This window comes from Chroicocephalus ridibundus, chromosome 9, assembly GCF_963924245.1.
Source record: "Chroicocephalus ridibundus chromosome 9, bChrRid1.1, whole genome shotgun sequence".
In the NCBI taxonomy this organism is placed as follows: Eukaryota; Metazoa; Chordata; class Aves; order Charadriiformes; family Laridae; genus Chroicocephalus; species Chroicocephalus ridibundus.
Window position 1 is genome coordinate 26,253,524 of NC_086292.1, and position 19,970 is coordinate 26,273,493.

Here is a 19,970-nt window from a genome sequence, read left to right on the forward strand (position 1 = left end):
AAGTGCCTGCGCGGTGGGCGGGGAGGTCACGCGGGGGGTGGCGCAGGCGCGGCGGCTGCCCCGGAAGTGGCCGCGAGCGGCGGAGGAGCGGCGGGAGCACGGAACAGGACGGAGTGGAGCAGCCGGGACCGCAGCCATGTCGGGTTTCGACACCAACCCGTTCGTCGACCCGGTGGACATCAACCCCTTCCAGGTGGGCGCGGGGGACTGGGCGGCCCCTGCCTTCCCCCGCCCCGCTCGCCGCCGCCACCGGGACGTGGCACTGAGTGAAGCGTCGCTGGCCAATGGCGGCGCCGCTCCTCACCGCCGTGTCCAGTCAGGGCGAGGGGGCGGGATTAGGGGGGCGTGCTGGGACCCCCCCTAGGGCCGCGCTGCGGGGCCGGGACATTCCCCTCCCCCGCCCTTCATCCCCGCGGGGCCGGGACCCCCGAGCCCTCTTTGGCTGTTCTGCCCCCACATCGCTTATCCCCCTCTATCCGCCCCGGGGGCTCCCTTTCCCCAGCCCCCCGGGGGTCACCTCACGGACCCCACTGGGGTCCATCCCTGCTCTGCCCGCCGGCGCTGGGACCCCTTCCCGCCCTCACTTGCTCGAAGCCCCCGTTTCTCCGCCTGCCTCCCTTCGAGGAGGGGGGGTCTCCTGTCGTCCTGTGCTCTGAGCCCCAGTCGCCCCCATCTCCCCAGGCTTTGGGGAGGGGGGGTTCAGCACCAGGGGGCCACCCCTGCCTCAGAGGATGCCGAAACGCTTGTGGGTGGCTAGATTGTAGAGATATTAAAAATAATCAGTAGAGAGACTTCTCTTGGCTGTGCCATGCAGTGGTCTAACCGATTGCTGAGTCTTTTGGGGGCGTCTGTTTTTAACGTGCTGTAGTGTCAGCACTTAAAACTCAGTGCATAAGACAAAATACACCCGCCTTTGGCTTTGGTTTTCAGGGGCCAAAGCCTTGGAGGTTCTCGGAGACTTTGTCTGCTTTCCCTGGGTTTCTCCGCTGTGGGATTAACCTCCGTGCCCTGAAACACGGGGTCATTCACGCAGGGGAGTGATCGGGAGCGGTCACTCCGCTTGGACCCGCTTCGTGTGGCGGTGGCGTGAGAACGAGCGTCGGGGCTTTGACTGTCGTCGGTGAGCGGCTGCAGATGCTGCTTTACCTCTGCTGTTGGGCCGGGATGGAATCTGCAGGAAGGGGTGACTTCCTGGCCTCCAGTTTCGTGGCCAGGCCAAAGCGAAACTGCTTGGTGATGGGGCTGAATGTTTTGAGGAATCAAAGTGATAATTGGAAGGAAAAAAAAATCCTTGCTCTCCCTGATGCCTTCTGTTCCTTAGGAAGGGTTTGGATGACTGTATTCCTGTAATATTCCTTCCGTGGAGGGGAATATAGGGTGGCTCACATGTACATTCACTGTTCCTGAAGGGATTTATTGCTTCAGGTGCTGAGGAAGTAAATATTCTGTTGCTTTATGTGCATTATAGCTGCCCCGGTATCTGACCCAACAGGGCCGTGCTCGCACTTTACTCACTCTTCAAACAAAAAAAAGATTGGAGGCGATTTGCAACAGGTAACTCTGATGTCAGCCTTACTTTTTAATGAGGCCAAATGTATGTGGCAGTGTGGGTGCCCCTGCAGTTGTCTGACAGCCCTTTGCAGCCACAGCTGGTCTTTGCGGCAAGTTTAATATCCTCCTTTTGGGAGTGTGAGGTTTTGCGTTCACCTTTGTCCCTTTTTTTTTGTTTTGGTTTTTTTTTTTTTTTTTTTTTTTGTTTTAAAGAAAAATCCCCCCAGTCATCAGCAGCTGCACACGAGGAATCTCTGACTGCTGCAGCCGCCTGGAGCCTCGAAGCCCTGTCTCTCTGATTTGAAAATAGCATCTCCCGCTGTAGGACAGCGCTGCCCACATCTAGTAAATGTGATGAAACGAGCCCGTTCCCTGACGGGGTTGGGATCCATATGCCGGCTCGGTGCTGTGCAGGCCTGGGGGTTGATGGCTTCCCCTGGGCCCGGCAGGTGCTGACATCCCCTTCCACACACTCTGTAGATCTTGCTGAAAGACTAGAAGCGGCTTCGCCCTCCCAGCCTTGTTGCCCTGAGGAATATCTCTTGGGCAGAGCACCAGGGTTGTCTTTCCTCTCCGCAGATCCTGGCATAGCGCTGTGTTCTCCGCAAATGCTGACATAACTGGGGATCTTTGCCTTTTGAGGAGACTTTGTTCATGGTGCTTAATAAGCTTGGTTTAAAATAAGCTGGTTTGGTCCTGTTAAAAATATCTCTGGCTTATCTTTCTGTGACTTATTCCAACTGGTTAACAAGAGATGATTAACTGCTTTCGTTTACTCAGTAACCTGCTCTAAGTGGCAGCTACTTCCAAAGCTTTGGATGCAAACCTCAGACAGGGCTGGAAACTTGCATTCCCATTAGAGACAGGGATAATAAAATCCACTGAGAGAAATCTCAGTGCGTCTTCTAGGCTGTGCAGTGCTCTGAGGTCCTGCCCTGGTGGCAGATGGCAGGACTGGTAATATTGGGGGCATTTACTGTGACATTTAGACAATCATGTTAAATTCAGGTGGTTCCTGTTTGAGTTCTCCTGCCTTGGTCTCATCTAGAGTGGCAGCCTGTTTTGTTTCTTTAACCTGTGGGAACAGAAAGAAATGGAAGAATATAACTTCTCGCGGAAGCTTGTATCAAAATCTTTTATCAGCTCTGTCAGCTGGCACAATGCAACTTCACGCTTGCATTAAACACCGTGTTTGAAAACAGTTTGAACCTTCACATCAGTGCTATTTAGTCCAAGCAAGGAATTATTCTGCCCTGGGGAATTTGAAGTCATGACAAATGACACCGCGTATCCCTACCGCTAGTGGGAGCGATGGTAGGAAGGGTAGCGAGTGGGGATCTGCTCATTGGCATTCTGCAGGTCAGTCTAATAATTGACTTGTGAGCATGGAGCTTGTGGCTGGATGTACTTATTAAATCAAGCGGGAGAAGTAAGAGAGGTTCAGGTGCTCTTTGTAGCTCAGGAGCAGGGAACAAGTTGAGAAGAATTGCTGGAGTTTAACTGGGGATCCTAACAACTAAACCCTCCGAGAGCAAAGGCACGTGGGCTTCTGGAGCAGAGAGGAGAGTACCATTACTACCTTGGAGGAAGAACAGCGGGTAACATGGCTTCAAGTGGTTCAGTGCCTGATTTGAGTCCACGTTTCCCTGTTTTGCCGCATAAAGAGGCAGGCCCCTGCGTGCTTCAAGAGGATCAACTCTCTTTTAGTCTGTAGCTTGCAGGAAAGGACTGTAAAATGTGAAGCTTGTGGGCAGCTTCTCATTCATCTCCTCTGCGTTTCTCGTGCTCGCTCATCCTTCGCGCTGTGTGGTCCAGGCTTGCGGAAGCTGGTGCCTTTGTATCACCCTCTTGTTTCACAGCTGCCGTTTTCCTTCCTGCTCTATCCAGGGCACGGACGCACGTGTCCAAACCCATTTCAGCTTTTGTTGCAAATTCCCTGCTCTTTGTGTACCGTCTATTTTGGAACACACTTGCACAATAGAAGGCAAGTGAAGCTGGGCTGCCTTGCCTTGGCCGTACTGCCTAGTTAAATAATTTTTTTATTTTATTTTTTTTTAAGCTATGTGATAAGATGAGAGGTTGTCTCCCTTTGAAATTGAGTTGTTCTGCGGCTGGAAGGAGTGAAACAGCGGTCCTGCTCAGGCCACTGGCAGCCTGCCCTTTTGACGGCACCGCTGGTGGGCCTCCACTTAACTCGGGCGCTTTCTTTTTGGATGGAGACAAGCAACGGGAAGAAAACGGCATGGTTTTCCTCAGTATTCTGGTGTTTCTCCTTATTTCCAAGCACTTTCCTCCCAGCCTGACCATCCAAGCTCTTGAGATGGTTATGTAGCCTTTGCTTTCCTCTTTGCGTACCATTAAGGGAGTTTCTCTTCCTTGTGCAGTCGTCTCCTGCTGGACTTTAGTCAGGCTGGGACCCCGCCTGGCCTGGATTAAAGGGTATCGTGCCAGCAGGGAGTAGCCATCATGCGTTAACTGGCTTGTAAGCTTGTGTCGGCAGCCCATGCGTCTGCAAAACTGGTTAAGTGAAAGCCTCCAGAGGAGTTTGTAGTGAAATAAAACCTGTGCCTTGCATCCTTGCAGCCCTTATTTCCAGCGTGGCGGTTCTGCTGGAAATGCTCCCTGTTGCTCATTTATTTTTTTACAGCCCTGCTTGGCCGGGGAGTTAACGTCACCAGGGAGCATCTGAAACATCATCTGAGATCCCTCAGCCCTGGGGTGATTCATAAACTAGTGCAACCTGTTGCGTAGGGAGTGCCTGCTATCGAGGAGATGCGTGAGGTTACTCATTAACTGTTCTGTGTGCGCCTCGCTCAGCAGAAGGCTGCGCTAAAACCCCGAGGAATGGCTCCAGCGGGTTGCAGACAAGCCAAACGACTTTTCTGCAGCGCACAGACTCGGTCAGCCTCTGTACGCCTCAATTGCTTGCTCTTACCTTGTCGCAGCCTCAATTGCTTCTCACCCCATTAACCACAAAATTAAAATGACTGATCTTGAGACACGAGTTGCTGGGGGAGGGATGGATAAAAAGCCACTTTTATTTTTTTATTTTTTTTATCCACATCCAGCTATTAGGTTGCCAGGCTGTTCTTGCGGTAGGATTTCTGACTACCTTGTTTCTCAAATAACTGGGGAGAGAGATGCTCCAGAGGTCCAAGTCTGTCTGTTAAAGAGGGATCTTTTATGGAAAGTAGCATGTATGAAAGAAGCAGCAAAAATAGCGAAGCGCATTCAGGTGAGGGAAGAAAGGTGTTTTCAGCAGAGGTGCTGAGAGACTTTTTTTTTTTTTTTTAAAACAATCAGACTATTTGATGGAGACAAGTGATGCTGTGAGTACAAGTGAATGCAGCTGGTATGCTGGCAGAATGAAAACCTCCAAAAGTAATTCCTGTTGTGCCTCCAGCTCAACTTTTCTGGGCGTTTTGCCTCTTTAGAGCGATCGCTGGCATTTTAGCTCGCTGGTCCAAATGCCCTGGGTGGCAGCTGACACCTATCAGCCAGGACCAGCTGTACCTGGAAACTCATTCTGTGAGGCTCTGCTGTGCTTGGCGAGTCCTTGTTGTCTTTGGTGAGGTTTGGGAGGTGGTCCTGGCTGTCCAGCCGCTCTCTGACCATGGGCAGATGAATCTGCATCCCACTTTGAGTCCCTGGAAATTAGGAATGACTCGCTGTCAGTAAGCTGTAGTAATCTGCAGAAAGGGCTCCTGTGCCGAAAGTTTGTTGTAGTTCTTCGACTATACCTTTTGTCTGAACAGGAGATTACTTCTGCCCACAAATCGTGCCTTGCTGATCATCATCTCCTTGGTTGTTTAAATTCCTTGCCAGCCAAGCCCATCCACCTGTGGCGGGGATGCATTTCACCCCATCCTGTTCCCATTTGACAAGCGAATGGAAGGCCGGCAGCGTGGGTAATGTAGAAGGTAACGATAACCTGTGTCCCACGCTGATTTGTCTTTGCTCTCTCTCCTTTCAGGATCCCTCAGTGACACAGCTCACAAACACTAGCCAAAGTGGCTTGGATGAATTCAACCCCTTTTCAGAGAGCTCCCAGCTGGTATGTGCCATGTGTCTTTGCACTAAGCATCTTGGTGGCGGCTTTAGCCGTGTAGAAGGTCCCTTGGTGGGTGCAGCTTAAAGGAAAAAGAGTGAGGTGTTGGCAGCTGATTTCCCCATGGGCGGTAGTTCATTGCGTGCGTGGAGAGCTGCAAGCAACCTCTCCTACGCTGGAGCACTAATAAACTCCCAGCTGGAGCTCTCCACTCACGTGGAACAGCTTCTCTCAAACTCGCTGCTGCCTCGTGCTAAAGTTATATGAAGTGTGAAGGGGAAGATGTTTTGTGGCAGGACACATCAGTATTTATTTGGTCTCTGGGTTGGGAGCTGAACTGCTGCGGAAGTACCATGGAAGGATCGCTGCAAGAACTTCATTCTTATTTCCTGGCTGCTGCCAGGAAAAGGGGAACAGGAAACCAGGGTAAAGCAATACTTGTGGTTTAAACAACTGATCAAAATCCCTTTTTGTTTCTCTCCTTTGCCTAATGCCTGTAATCCTCTGGTGCCACTCCCCCAGTTCATTAAGGAATTAACAGACTTTTGAAAATGCGGAGTTGCTTCATGATAGTGCTTTCTGGTTTAGTGGTGCTAAAACTTGAACTGTTCTTGGCTAAAAGAAGACCTGTGTAATGTTTTTTGCCTTGTTGCTTGTGATTTATATGCAGACAAATGCAGCACGGACGACGCCAGCCACACAGCCCTCTGGCCACTCACAGCCGGCGGTTCTGCAGACGTCCGTAGAGCCCACTCCCCAGGTATGGCAACCCCTTGCTGCTGCCTTCCCCCAGAGCTGGAGAGCATCAAGGAGCTCCTGGGGGCCTCTGGAGGCATGTGGGAATAGGAGGGGAACGGGATTCTCTGGGGCTCTTGTGGGAAGCTGCAGGTGATCTTTTAAACTTGCGTTTGTCCCTGCCTTGTGAAGCAGATCTCTATAGGGAATACATACATGCAGTTCTTCTTATGCCTTTTCCCTGTCCCTCTGGTGGCAGATCTCACTCTGCCTTGTATCCTGTTTGCTCTGGCGCTTCCCTCTGCAAACACTGAAACGCGTCCTGCTAATGCTTTTACCTTAGTTCTCCTGACCGGTCAGACACGCTCGGTTCCAGGAATATAAATGCAGTCTAGCTGTATGTTGCAGCCACCGCTTAGACTGGCTGGCAAGTACCCGGCAGCCAGGACGACCTCCTGCAAAGAGCAGAGAAACCGAGGCTGCTAGGAGAAAGGATTGGTTCTCAGAATAGCAGACAGGTAGAGGAGATGCTCAAGAGGTGTGGTAGACATCTGCCTCGCCTTTCATTTGAACCTTTTCTCCTGGCTGAGTAGGGGATTGTCCTGGTGAATGCGGGAGCCCTGCCCGCTGCTCTGCTGTTAGTGCCCTTAGAGCAATGAGGCGAACTGGGAGGTAGAAGAAGCTGCGGGAAAAGCGTAGCTTTGCTGAAGGGGAAGGGCATAAAGGATGGGAACAGACTGGATAGCCTCTTGAGGGCTCTTCCAGCCCTGTCTTCCCATGGCGTAAGAGAGGAACATCTGGATGGAGTTCTGAATTTTTGTCCTCCAGCAGGGAAGGCAGAAAGCCTCAGGACGTTTCAAGGTTAGCCACGGGTATTCAGCTTTCAAGTTGTCCTCAACCCTCGCTACTGAATTGCCTCTGCTTCCGTTCCAGTTCGGCGTCTGGTGTGTTTGGTGGTGGTGTTGCCACTGCTTTGCTGAGGGAAGGACTTAACCTTTTTCTCCTCCGGCTTTAGGCTGTGGCTGCGGCAGCGCAGGCTGGGCTTCTTCAGCAGCAGGCGGAATTAGAGAGGAAGGCAGCTGAGTTGGAGAAGAAGGAAAGGGAATTGCAGAGTAACGCAGCCAGCATTAACAGTGAGTACTGCTTCCTGCAGTGTGTGTGATGCCCAGGGAAGCCTGGGTTGCTTAGTTTGTCAGAATTCAATGAAGGCTCAGCCTGTCCAAGCGTGTGCAGCTTTTTTAGAAGCCATGTGTCTTTCCTCTGGTCCTTCACAGCTGGGGCAACCCTCTTGGGACTGCACCTGTCATCCCATAGCTTACAAGGTGGGAAACAAGCTCAGAGATGAGGTGCCGGAGACCAGCCCTTGTGGGTCTCTGCCCTGGAGCATGCTCTCCCCATCTGCACTTAGCCATGTTAAGATCTTCAAACAGCAGTTTCCTATCAGTGTCTGCGCTCTTGTGTGGTGCTGCCATGTTAAGGCTTTTCACTGAGAGCGATAAAGCTTCCCCCACCCTCAACCCCGAGTCTCGAGGCTCTCTTAACCACAGCAAAACAATATTTTCCCCTAATCTTGGTTTTAAATGGTTGAACCTGGACTTGTTGTGATGGCCCTTTGGCCATTGCAGGGGAATTCCGCCTCCCGCGGAGGAAAGCCTTCACAACCCGGCCGACCTGCCAGCAGAGTTAACATGTCGCTGCTGTGCTGCCCGCTCAAACTTAGTTACTTCCCGAGACCCAGCCTCTTCCCAGGTTTTAATGTTGGCTGCTTGCCAGTTATGGTGTGTGAGCTAGCCTTTCAGTGAGAGAAGGGCAAGTGAAGAGCTGCTCCTTTCTCCTTTCTGCAGCGAGGCAAAACAACTGGCCGCCTCTGCCCAAGAAGTGTCCGATCAAGCCGTGTTTTTATCAGGATTTTTCTGCAGACATCCCAGCTGACTACCAGCGCATATGCAAGATGCTGTATTACTTGTGGATGCGTAAGTAATAGCTTGAACTGCAATAAAAACTCTTCCGAAGAAGATTCTGTATCAAATGCGGGGCTTTTGACCTTCTGTAAATTCTGTAGGTGTTTTCTGCACAGGTAAAATAATGTGTCTCTCCCTTTTTTTCATGAAGGCAAATGTAAAGGACTCTTCGGTTTATGCTTTGGGAATAGCTCATTTGTGACAGGATTTTGGTTGTCGTTTAATGGAGACTTTAACAACTCTCCTGACGCTCTGGAAGACAGCGGATAGTGCAGTTCAGAGATCGGGTGTAAAACAGTCTCGGCTCTATTTGTCAGTTTTGGTGCTCTGCAAAGACTTAAGATTTGTTTGTAAGCAGCAGGATCAGATGAGGTTCTTAGGTTAAAGCTCCATCTTCCTTTCAAGGGAGGGAAGGAAATTAGATGGCCCAAAGTCTCCTTAATTTCTGCAGAGCTCCATGTGTTCAGTGAGAGATTGGGGATGGTGGGAGAGACTCCTGAGTTTTCCGAGAACCTACTGATGTTTCTTCTCTCTCTCCCATCCTGAACAGTGCATTCGATTACCCTGCTCCTAAACCTGCTTGCCTGCCTGGCATGGTTCACAGTCGATATGCAAAGAGGAGTAGACTTCGGTCTCTCGATCCTGTGGTTTGTTTTATTCACTCCTTGTGCCTTCCTCTGTTGGTACCGACCGATTTACAAGGCTTTCAGGCAAGTACCATTTCCCTCTGTAACAGGGACAGAGCTTTTAGGAGGAGGAGTTTTGGGTTTATCTGTTCTGATCATGTATTGCCTGCAGGATTTTTCCAGCTCTTTGCATCATTAAATAGATCAAACCCACTTGTTCCTAAACATATTACAAGTATCTGATGGAACTTGATTGTGGTGGTCTTTCTTTTTTCCATCTTGCAATCCAAGACTAGCCAATCATGGAGTCCTCTTTTTTTTTTTTTTTTTTTATTGATTTCTGAGAAACTTTTTGGTATGTTAGTGTGTTGAGCACACTCTGTATGTTAAGGAAACTGCCTTCACCCCCTCTCGCACTAGGCAGAGTGGTGGTTTTGTGATACGCAGTGGACATGTTGGAAGCTGTGTCGCTGCGTTAAGTTCCTCCTGAAATCACCTCCCCTTAGCAGCTTTCCCCTGGAGAAGGGAGTTCCCTGAAATGGTTTCCCTCCTTTTAGAAAAGAGCGTCCGCGCAGGGATCGTGTCCCTGGGTTACACTCCTGCCTGCCGTCTCTCCTGCAGGTCTGACAGCTCGTTCAGCTTCTTCGTCTTCTTTTTCATCTTCTTCTGCCAAATAGCAATCTACATCATCCAGGCTGTCGGCATTCCTGGCTGGGGAGACAGGTAAGCTTGGCTTCACGGGCTGGCAGGCTGCAGCCCTACACAGATGCTTTTTCTCACCAGGGCTGTGGCTGTCAGAAGCTTTGGGGTCCGTTTCCGACAGCTGTCTGTTCTTTCTCCCGTGGTTTTCCTCTCTTGCCTGGTGCAGCTTTGGCAGGTCCCAGCTGGGCTGCCTCCCTCCTCGCTCTTCTCATCCTAGTCCCAGCAAAGGCACGTATGTTTTCAGCTTCTGCTGCGGGCCAGCGCTGAAAGGAGCGTGTGAAATCTCCCACACCTCCTCTACTCCCTCCCGCCTCATTTCATACATATAATACTTACCTCTTCTTGATGCTGAGCCTCTAGTGTTGACCGCATCTGCCTTGGGTTAAAATGGAGCCTTCCCTGACAGAGGGTGTAGCATGGGGACGAGGGATCCCTGACCCGGAGTCTGGGTTCTGCTTAAACTTGATACTGCTCCTAGCAGCCTGATCTGTGTCCCCGCTCTTCCTGAATTTGGAGTTCTCAGCTTTGGAGTCTTCAGCACAAGAAAGACGTGGACCTGTTGGAGCGGGGCCAGAGGAGGCCCTGGAGATGTTGGGAGGGCTGGAGCCCCTCTGCTGTGAGGAGAGAGCTGCGGGGGTTCAGCCTGGAGAAGGGAAGGCTCCAGGGAGACCTTCCAGTCCCTAAAGGGGCTCCAGGAAAGCTGGGGAGGGACTTTTTACAAGGGTGTGTAGTGATAGGACGAGGGGTAATGGCTTCAAACCGGAAGAGGGGAGATTTAGGTTGGATATCAGGAAGAAATTTTTCACTCTGAGGGCGGTGAGCCCCTGGCCCAGGTTGCCCAGAGAAGCTGTGGCTGCCCCATCCCTGGAGGGGTTCAAGGCCAGGTTGGATGAGGCTTGGAGCAACCTGGTCTGGTGGGAGGTGTCCCTGCCCAGCTCAGGGGGGTGGCACTGGATGGGCTTTAAGGTCCCTTCTAACCCAAACCATTCTATGAGTTTCTCTTGGGTGTGTTACTGGTGGGCTGTGCTTCAAAAAATAGGCAGAGAGGGTTCTGTCCTCACCCTTTCCTGATGGCGTTGTGCAGAGGGCGAGTCTGGGCTGCTGGAGCGGCTCCAACAGGCCTCTGGTCAGCAGCTGCCCCCCTGCAGTGAAAGCCCCGGCTTTCTCTTCGCCTCGCTGTGTTGGCTGCAGATCAGATCTGTGAGTTACCGTGAAAAGGTTAACAGCTAGCGGTTTTCTCCTGGGGGGGAGCCTTCAGGTGATGAGGGCCATGCAACTGCTGTCTATTTTTGCCCGCTGCCTGCAGAACGGCTCATGGGCAAAGCTGTCCTTGTGCTCCCTCCCCTGCGACCTGGTGCGCCTTAGTCACGGGGGACAGGGAGGGGACACTCCGTTTTTAGTCTGACTTTGGAGGGAGTGTGCCTTGAGCTTTCTGCTGCGTTTCCACCAGCCAGCCAGCACGTTTATTTTTGGCTGTAGCGCATGGTGTGCCTTTCCGCTTCCTTGTAATGAGCAAGAAGCTTTGCGGCACGTCAAACGGGGCATTTTGGCTCACTTGATTCCCTCTCTCCTGGTGGCACGCGCCTGACTTGGTTTAGCCCTCGGACAGATTCCTTTCTCTAGCTCCCAGGAGGGTGTTCCAAGTGAGGCATCTCGGTATTTTTGCCCACAGCTGAGCACTGATAACTCCCTGCCAGTTTCCTCTAACTTCGTCCCTTTCTTCCTCTTCTTCCCCCTCCCAACCCTTACCTCCCTGGCCAGGCAGAGCTGTCACGGTGACGTGTAGGTCAAGGCTCCCGATCTGCCAGCTGATCTCTTCCCGTGTGGATGTACCAGCCTGTCTTTACACTACTTGGCTGAGCTTTGATTTATGACTTGATTTATGACGACACCAAGGGTATCAGTCGCTGCCCAAGGCGGGGGGTGGTCCAGAGGCCAGGGCTGTAACGTGGGTGGGGGGAGCACGATTCTCCTGTGTAGAGGTGGGTTGCTTCTAAAAATGATAATGGAAACTCTGGCCCCAAAACAAGCGCCGAAGTGAGCTCTGGGTCCCTGTTTCCACAGCTATTATGTTTGGGTTTGCACAGAGAGGGGATCTCATCGATATCTAAAGGGCAGATAGCAAGAGGATGGGGTGAGACTCCTTCCAGAGGTGCCTGGCAGCAGGACAAGGGGCAACGGGCACAAACTGGAACACAGGAAATTCCATCTGAACATGAGGAAAAACTTCTTTCCTTTGAGGGTGGCAGAGCCCTGGCACAGGCTGCCCAGAGAGGCGGTGGAGTCTCCTGCTCTGGAGACATTCCAAACCCGCCTGGACGCGTTCCTGTGCAACCTGCTCTGGGGGGGAAGGTGGGGGGGTTGGACTAGATGATCTCCAGAGGTCCCTTCCAACCCCGATCTTCCCCCAAAGGCTCCTGTGCAGCTGTCGGTGCCTCATCCCCCCCCACCCCTGCTCTCCCCTCTCTTGCAGCGGGTGGATCGCAGCGCTGTCAGAGCTGCACGGGAACCTGGCTGTGGCTGTCATCATGATGGTGGTGGCAGGATTCTTCACCCTGTGCGCGGTTCTCTCCCTCTTCCTCCTGAAGCAGGTGAGTGGCTCGGGGGCAAGGTGAGATCCCGCTTGAATTGCAGATCTGTGGGTCAGGCTGCTCCCAGGGTACCCTGGGGTAGCCACCTCTTCTCATCTGCTTGTGGGGATTAGCTCGCTTTTGAAGGCGTAATCAGGGCACTGTCGGGTCAAGAGTTTTAATGAAAGTATTTTTTGCTTGTGCTTCCTGCGTTGATGCCAAGTCGCTTGAACGCTAAGGGGACTTGCAGGTGGGAAACTGCCTCTGGGGAGGGAGCAAGAGGCACAGATCCTCCAGTAAGACATGCCATTAGCCGTGCACATAGAGGGCCTCAAATGCCCATTGGGACAAAGAAGGGTGTAGAAAGGCTTCCTGCATTGTCTGCTGTCCAGAGAAGGTGGCCAGTGGGGTCCTAAGTGTCACCCTCATCACACCTGGACGTCCGATTTCTTGCACCTCCCTTTAGCTTGAGTCTACCCAGAGGTGGCTGAGCAGAGAAGGTGGTCGTTTTCTTGGGGTGTCCGGGGCTTCACGGTCAATGCTGCCGCAACGTTGTGGGACTCTTCAAAGCCTGATGGGATCCAAACGAGTGCCTTCCCACTGGCTCTCAAACACAAGTCCTTCTGATGGACCGCGTGAGGATTGCGTTTCTGCAGTTAACAACAGAGATGGAGCTTTGAGGAAGGCGAGAACAGACTGAACTGGTCCTCTTTCTGTTGCTTCCTCCTCCGTTTTTCCTGAACCGTATCTTAAAGGAAATACCTGATGCTTGTAGCTGCAGGCACCTCCAGGGCCTGCCCTGCAAGTGTCTGTAGATGCACGGGCTAAGTGTCCATACCATCACAGTGTGGGGACGGGAGTTTTGGCTTTGATACCTGCCACTTTGCTGAGAGCTTCGCATTTTACAACAAATGAGGGTCTCCCGACATCTGGATGAGATGGAGCCAGTGGTTCCAGCCCATCCTCTCTAGCCACCAAGAGAGCTGGTTAGCAATGGGACTGAGGGAAAAGCAAGCTGGCAAATGAGGTGTGTGCAGCAAGTCCATGACTTTATGCTGATATTTATTATTATTTTTTTTCCCCCTCTCTTCCTGTTTCCCAGGTGCATTCCCTGTATCGACGCACAGGAGCCAGTTTCCAAAGGGCACAGGAAGAGTTTTCCCAAGGCATCCTCACCAACAGGAACTTCCAGACCGCAGCTGCTGGGGCGGCCTCCTCTGCAGCACAGAGTGCTTTCCGATGAAACTAGCCCTTCCTCGCCTGTCCCCCTTTGGCTTCCTCTGCCGTCAGCACCCCAACCTTCGTTTGTTTTCTTTTTTTTGTTGGTTTTTTTTTTTTTTCCCTCTAAAGATGCACTTTTTCGGGGGTACCATGTTAGCTCTGTGATGCCGACTCCAGATGAGGTCTGGCTTTTTTTTTTAGCTTCATCTGGCCTTTATGACGTTTATAACAATTTGTTCTCCCTGTCTTATTTTAGGGTGTGGGGAGATAGGGGAGACATTCTCTGAAGCAAATATATTTCTCTATCCAGGACGTACCGAGTGTTTGTCTCTCTTCCTTCCCTCACCCTGGCTGTAGCAGGAAGGCAAGGGGAAGCACGTTTCCAATTTTACACTCTCTCTCTCCCACCCCCCACCTCCTATCAGCCTTTGCTATGAAGAATTTGATTATCTGTTGGTTTGGGGGGGGGGTGGGTTTGTAACTTGTGTGTAGTTTTAAATTATTAATTTTAAGAGCAGAAACTGTGCTTTTGGCCTATTACGAATGCTGCATTTTGACCTCTTAACTGCCTTGGCTTCAGGGCAGCGTGGCACGAAGGAAAACCTGGGAGCAGGGGGGTTTAGAGAGGAGGGGAAACATCTTTTTCCTTGTTCCCCCCCTTTCCTGACAGATTTCCCCCTCCTTCCATGAGGATCTTGTGGACGATGGCCGTGGGGGTGGCTGTGCCCTTTGCCAGCACCCACAGCCCTGGGCACAGAGCAAGGGAGAAGGGATCGCTGGAGGCTGAGTCTTCAGCGTGGCCTTAAACCGGGGCAGGGGGAGAAGGGATTTTGGTTGGAATTTTTTTGGAAAAGGGATTTTGCTGTTGGGGCGCAGCAGCAGTGACGACTGGCTCAACCACCACGCGAACGTCCTCTGGCTAACCGAGAGCACGAATGAGTTTTTTTTTTTTTCCTCCAGGGATGACAACTCCCTGCCTTCCTCCTCCCGCCTATTATTGTTATTTTTATTTTCGGCTGGGGAAGGACTGGTTTGGTGCGTGTTTAGCTTCGGATGCTGTCCCCTGAGATGGGACTTGGAGGGTTGTGCTGAGGCATGATGGGGACAGTCCCTGTCCCCCCCCTCAACTCCAGGTGTGTTTGGGATCCATGTTGGAGGGGGTTTAATGGCAGACTGGACTTTTCCCCATCCCTTTCTGTCCCCTCTAGCCTGGGAGGAGGGGGTGTTGCATTTTGTGCCCTTTCCTTCCCTGCGCTGGGGGGGGAAACACGTTTTTATACCCTCTTCCTACTGTATTTCCGCCCCCCCCGGCGTCTGATCTTTTCATGTAAAAAAAAAAAAAAAAAAAAAAAAAAATTAATAATAAAACGTATATGTGCTCAAAAGACAATCCCCCTCCTGCCTGCGGGGCGTGTCGCCACGGGGGTCGGGGGGCGTGTCGCCACGGGGGTCGGGGGGCGTGTCGCCACGGACGGCGTTGGGGAGTGGCCACGGGGGCTGGAGGCGTGGCCACGGACGGCGTTGGGGAGTGGCCACGGGGGCCGTGGCGCGCCGGGAAGGCGGAAGCGGGGCCGGGGGCCGGGACGGGCATGGCCGGGGCCGGCTGGGCCCCGCCGCGCCTGGACGGCTTCATCCTCACCGAGCGCCTGGGCGCCGGCACCTACGCCACCGTCTACAAGGCTTACAGGAAGGTACGGCCGGGCCCGCTGCGGCATGTCCCCCTTTAGCCCCCCCCCCGCCAAACCTGCCTGGCGCCCTCCAGCCCGCATAAATCTGTCCCCCCCCCCCACCCCCGACCTTATCAGAGCCCACCATCCCTATAGCCCCTATATGGGACCTGCTGCCCCCAACCTGTCACCCCCTTCCCAGGGGCTCCTTCCCCCTTTCCCCCCCCGGGACCCCGTGGCAGGCTGGGGAAGGACCCCCAGGGGGGCTGTAGCCATCCCTATAACCCCTGTATGGCACCTGCTGCCCCCAGCCTGGGTTTTGTCCTCCATCACCCCCTCCCCAGGGGCTTCTTCGCCCTCTCCCCACCCGGGACCCCTCCGGCAGGCTGGGGAAGGGCCCCCGGGGTGGCTGTTCGGGTGTGGGGGAGTCTCCAGTGCTGCCTCCCCTTTGGCAGAGGGACACACGCGAGGTGGTGGCCATCAAGTGCGTGAGCAAGAGGAGCCTCAACCGGGCATCGGTGGAGAACCTGCTGACCGAGATCGAGATCCTGAAGACCATCCGCCACCCGCACATCGTGGAGCTCAAGGACTTCGAGGTGGGGCTGGGGGCTTCTCAGAGGGGACACCAAGCCAGCTCTCATCTGGCTCAGGTCCTGGGGTCCATCCTGGCTCCCCAAGGGTGTATCCATGGGGCTAGGTGCCAGCAACCAGGCAAACCAGTCCAGGCGGACCCTGCGTGGGTGGGATATGCAGTGGGACTGGCCGTGGTGGTGTGACAGGGTCCTCTTGCAGTGGGACAGTGATCACATCTACCTGATAATGGAGTTCTGCGCTGGGGGGGACCTCTCCCGCTTCATCCGGATGCGCAGGATCCTTCCCGAGAAGGTGGCACGCATCTTCCTGCAGCAGCTTGGTAAGGGGACCTTGCCCAGCTCCGTTGGACACCCTCCCTGGGGGTTTTTGGGGGCCAGGACTCTTGGCACTCAGGTTGCCACATGCTCAGCCTGCGCCCTGAAGTTCCTCCACGACCACAACATCTCCCACTTGGACCTCAAGCCACAGAACATCCTCCTGAGTGACCCGGAGAACCCCCAGCTGAAGCTGGCAGGTGAGGGCAGGTCCCCAGGGAGGGGCCGGAGGTGGACATTCCTTCTCCCTCCCACCGCAGTGAGTTCTCCCCTTACCCCTTCCCCTGCAGATTTTGGCTTTGCGCAGCACATGTCACCCTGGGACGAGAAGCACGTCCTGCGGGGCTCTCCGCTCTACATGGCCCCTGAGATGGTGTGCCGCCAGCAGTACGACGCCCGGGTGGACCTGTGGTCGGTGGGCGTCATCCTTTACGGTGGGCTTTGGCTTTTATCCCCCCTCCCTCCACCTCGGGGCTTGGCTCGGGGCGGTTTCCCCCTCTCCATCGCCCCCCACCGCTCCTTTTCTCCTCCCCCCTCCCCCTTTAGAAGCGCTTTTTGGGAGGCCACCCTTTGCCTCCCGCTCCTTTGCCGAGCTGGAGGAGAAGATCCGCAGCAACCGGGCTGTCGAGGTAAGATGGGATGGGATGGGATGGAGCCGGGGTAAATCTTGCCAGCGGGGGCTGGTGGTCTCAGCGCCCCCCTTCCCTCCCCAGCTTCCCAGCCGGCCCCCCCTCTCCCCAGAATGCCGGGATCTCTTAGGACAACTCTTGGAGAGGGACCCATTGAAGCGCATCTCCTTCGAGCGCTTCTTTGCTCACCCTTTTGTGGATATGGAGCACGTCCCCGGCCCCGAGAGCCTCTGCAAGGCGGTGAGCAGGGTGCTGGGGTGCTGCTCTCCAGGGATATGGGGGGACCAAGCCCTGAGCCCCCCCTTCGCTTCCCCAGACCGACCTGGTGGTGGAGGCGGTGAAGAAGGACCAGGAGGGGGATGCCCCCGCCGCCCTCTCCCTCTACTGCAAAGCCCTGGAGTATTTTGTGCCAGCTCTGCACTGTGAGTCCACACCGTGGTGGGGGGTTGCATGGGTCCTGGGTGGATTTTGGCGGGGCGACACCCCAGGGGAGACCAGTTTGCAGCCCACCCACCCCAGTGTTCGGTCACTCTTCTTCCCCTTAGATGAAAGCGATGCTCGCCGGAAAGAAGCCATCCGGGTCAAGGTGAGCCAAAAATCCCTGGGAAGGTGGGTGACAGCATCCCCCCATCCTCTGTCCCCCATGGTGAGGGTCCCCTCACACCCCTCCTGCTGTGGCCAGGTGAGGCAGTACATCTCCCGAGCGGAGGAGCTGAAGGCGGTGGTCACCTCCAGCAGCAAGAACCTCCTGCAGCAAGGGAACTCAGCCAGAGAGATCCTTAAAGGTTTTTGGGGACATCCCCCCCCGTGGTTTTAGGGGAGCGGAAAGGGGGCACCCGGTGGGGGTTTTGGGTGCCCCGCCAGGGTGCTCCCTGATTCAGCGTCCCCTCTTGCAGAGATGGCCAAGGACAAGCCTCGTCTCATTGCCGCGCTGGAAATGGCTTCTGCTGCCATGGCCAAGGTGAGTCGTTGGATATTTGGGGTCCCCTCTCCGCAGGTGCAAGGGGTAGGAGCAAACTGGGTGTGGAGGGAACTGGGTGTGTTGTCCCCCCTCCCTGTGACCGCAGCCTGGCCCCTGGTGTCTCCTTGCAGGAGGAGGAAGGCAAAGATGATGGTGACACCCTGGAGCTGTACCAGCAGAGCCTGGGGGAGCTGCTGCTCCTCCTGGCCGGTGAGTGGTGGCCGTGGCGGGTGCTGCGGGGCAGGGGACACATCCTGCGTCCCCGGGGGGGCTGATGGCTCATCCCTCTTCCCTCCGCAGCGGAGCCAGCGGGGAGGCGACGGGAGCTGCTCCACACCGAGGTGGGTGCCGGCCGGGGGGGGGGATGGTGGCGTGTCCCCGCTCGGCGTGGCTTTGAAGGGACTTTCCTTTCTCTCCGCCAGATCCAGACCCTGATGGCCCGAGCCGAGTACCTGAAAGATCAGATGAAGGTACGGCTGCTTGCAGGGGGGAGCTCTGGTACGTGCTGGGGCTGGGGGGATTTACAGGCTGGAAAACATTCCTCTCCCCTGGCAGATGCGGGAGACACAGTCCAGGGGCAAGGAGGCACTGGCAGAGCCCATACGGAGCAGTGAGTCCCCGTCTCTGTCCCCTCTTGTCCCTTGGGAGGGGGCTTGGCGAAAAGGGGGCCTGGGGAAAGCGTCCCCCCTTGTGGTTCCGCTCCTGTGGCGGGGGATATCCCTATGGCGGGGGATATCCCTGCGGCTGCCAGAGCCGTGGGGATAATTCTTGCCCGTGGGTAATCCGACCCCACGCGCCCTCCTGTCCCCCAACGTGGGGTGATGCGGGCTTGGTGACATGGTGTGCAGCCCAGTGAGTGCCCTCTGTCCATGTCCCCCCCCGTCCCCGGCACAGCTTGTACGTTGCAGTGATGCCCGGGATGCTGCTGACCGCGGAGAGACGCTGTCGGTGGGGTGGAGGGAGGACGATGCTTTCATCCTGACCACCTCGGCAGGGGGTGGGGAGGGGGCTCACCCTTGGGCTCCCCTCCCCGGAGGGTTCCGTGGGTGGCTCCGTGGGGCCATCTGCCCCCCTCCCTGGGCGCTGGCGTCGACTCATTTCCCGACGAGCGGAGTCCCCTCCCAGCCCTGCCTCGACCGTCTGCTGCCGCAGCCTCCCCTGGCCGGGGCCGGTGGGTTATTCCGTTATTCCACTCTAATTCCCTCCGCTGGCTGCGACGGGCTGGGTATTTTTATCTTGGCAGCGGGGCTGCGGCAGAATATCCCCCCTCTCCCCCCCCCCCCCGAAATCCCATAGTCTCCTGCCTTTCCAGCTGGATCTTTCTTCCACCTCCCCAATTCTTTGGGGGGAACCCACCAAACCCCCGCCGGTAGCTCCAGGCTGTTGGTGACAGCAGCGGGTGGGGGGGGGTCGGGGACGCTTGTGCCTGTGCCTTTCTCACCCAGCAACTACCTCTTGCCCCAGCCCCCAGCACCCAGTGGCACCCTCCCAGCCCGCCCTCCCGCTGCTCGGAGGCATTGCCCATCGAGGCTTTTGCTCCCCAAACCTGCCTTTGCCCCGGTCTGGCAGGTGCCGACCGCACACGTCATTGGCGTGATGAGGTGTGGCCGGTTCTCAGTGGGGATCGGTCGCCTTCAGGGACAGTCACACGGCTGCAAATGGCGATACCTCCCCCAAGGCAGAGCCTGCTCTGCCCCTCAGGGCTCTGACAACCCCAAGATCCAAATTATACTCCTGGGAGCCCCCGCCCCAAGCCCCCAGAGGTCACTTAGGTGGTGGTGAGGTCTGCCTGTCCTGCAAAGCTGGGGCCTTTTCTCCCCATCTACTGTATTTCAAGGGAATGTAATTTATTGTCTTTAATAAACACTCGGTTTTGTTTTCTCCAATTATTCCAGTCTTGGGTTTGTGCTTTTAAGACCCAAGAGGGGTCTCCAGCAGAGCCCAGGACCAAGAGCCTGCCCCGGGATGGCTGGAGCCATGGGGGAGGGCTGGGGACCCCTCATCCCTGTCCCCCTGCCCAGGAACAGAGCTGGGTGAGGGCGGAGATTCCCTTCTCCTGCCTCCATGTCCTCCCTGGGGACAGGAGGCGGCCAAAGCTTCGACCTTGTTTTCACTTCGCATCTTTTTTTTTTTTTTTCTTTTTTTTTTCTCCTAGTGTGTGCATGTAAAACATCGGGCAGAACAACAGCAAAGGTTACGTAAAAATCACATTTTCCCCATGGGATTTTGACGGCGGGTGAGGAACAGCTGGGTTGGGCAGGGAAGTTGGGGGGGTGGGGGGAGTGGGGAGGCAGAGAGGGGCTTGGGGGGGGCCCTTGGGGCTGGGCCCAAGGAACCGTACCCCCCCCCGCCCCGCAGAAGGCTGCCTTCCCCCCAAAAAGCTCCCTGAGA

General features: G+C 55.1%; 2 protein-coding genes across 6 annotated transcripts; both read left to right on the plus strand.

Moving 5' to 3' along the window:
* Positions 1-7: 7 nt before the first annotated feature.
* Positions 8-13,726, plus strand: SCAMP2 (secretory carrier membrane protein 2). Its single transcript, XM_063347361.1, has 9 exons — positions 8-193; positions 5,525-5,605; positions 6,270-6,359; positions 7,350-7,467; positions 8,179-8,307; positions 8,846-9,005; positions 9,543-9,644; positions 12,097-12,214; positions 13,296-13,726. Exons 1-9 carry the CDS (start codon positions 137-139, stop codon positions 13,434-13,436), a joined length of 996 nt encoding a protein of 331 aa, XP_063203431.1. The 5' UTR covers positions 8-136; the 3' UTR covers positions 13,437-13,726.
* A 1,183-nt stretch (positions 13,727-14,909) lies between these two features.
* Positions 14,910-19,456, plus strand: ULK3 (unc-51 like kinase 3). 5 transcript variants are annotated; one of them, XM_063347134.1, is made up of 15 exons: positions 14,910-15,105; positions 15,537-15,677; positions 15,874-15,994; positions 16,085-16,189; positions 16,280-16,423; positions 16,536-16,618; positions 16,703-16,858; positions 16,935-17,040; positions 17,164-17,204; positions 17,301-17,403; positions 17,515-17,579; positions 17,711-17,789; positions 17,880-17,920; positions 18,002-18,049; positions 18,135-19,456. In XM_063347134.1, the coding sequence occupies exons 1-15, from the start codon at positions 15,004-15,006 to the stop codon at positions 18,342-18,344; spliced, it is 1,545 nt and encodes a 514-aa protein (XP_063203204.1). In that variant the 5' UTR covers positions 14,910-15,003; the 3' UTR covers positions 18,345-19,456. The 5 variants fall into 5 exon arrangements, with proteins under 5 accessions (XP_063203204.1, XP_063203203.1, XP_063203201.1 ...); XM_063347133.1 differs by having other exon boundaries at positions 15,874-16,189; positions 16,280-16,618; positions 16,731-16,858; positions 18,135-18,189; positions 18,474-19,456; XM_063347131.1 differs by having other exon boundaries at positions 15,874-16,189.
* Positions 19,457-19,970: the final 514 nt, after the last annotated feature.

Bases quoted from the DNA above. Each gene is read 5' to 3' on its own strand.
- SCAMP2 (XM_063347361.1), top strand. From the start codon at position 137: ATGTCGGGTTTCGACACCAACCCGTTCGTCGACCCGGTGGACATCAAC. The intron at 9,645-12,096 runs GTAAGCTTGGCT...CCTCTCTTGCAG, and splicing joins ATTCCTGGCTGGGGAGACAG to CGGGTGGATCGCAGCGCTGT. The intron at 12,215-13,295 runs GTGAGTGGCTCG...CCTGTTTCCCAG, and splicing joins CCCTCTTCCTCCTGAAGCAG to GTGCATTCCCTGTATCGACG.
- ULK3 (XM_063347130.1), top strand. From the start codon at position 15,004: ATGGCCGGGGCCGGCTGGGCCCCGCCGCGCCTGGACGGCTTCATCCTC. The intron at 16,619-16,730 runs GTAAGATGGGAT...CCCTCTCCCCAG, and splicing joins GCAGCAACCGGGCTGTCGAG to AATGCCGGGATCTCTTAGGA. The intron at 17,404-17,514 runs GTTTTTGGGGAC...CCCCTCTTGCAG, and splicing joins AGCCAGAGAGATCCTTAAAG to AGATGGCCAAGGACAAGCCT.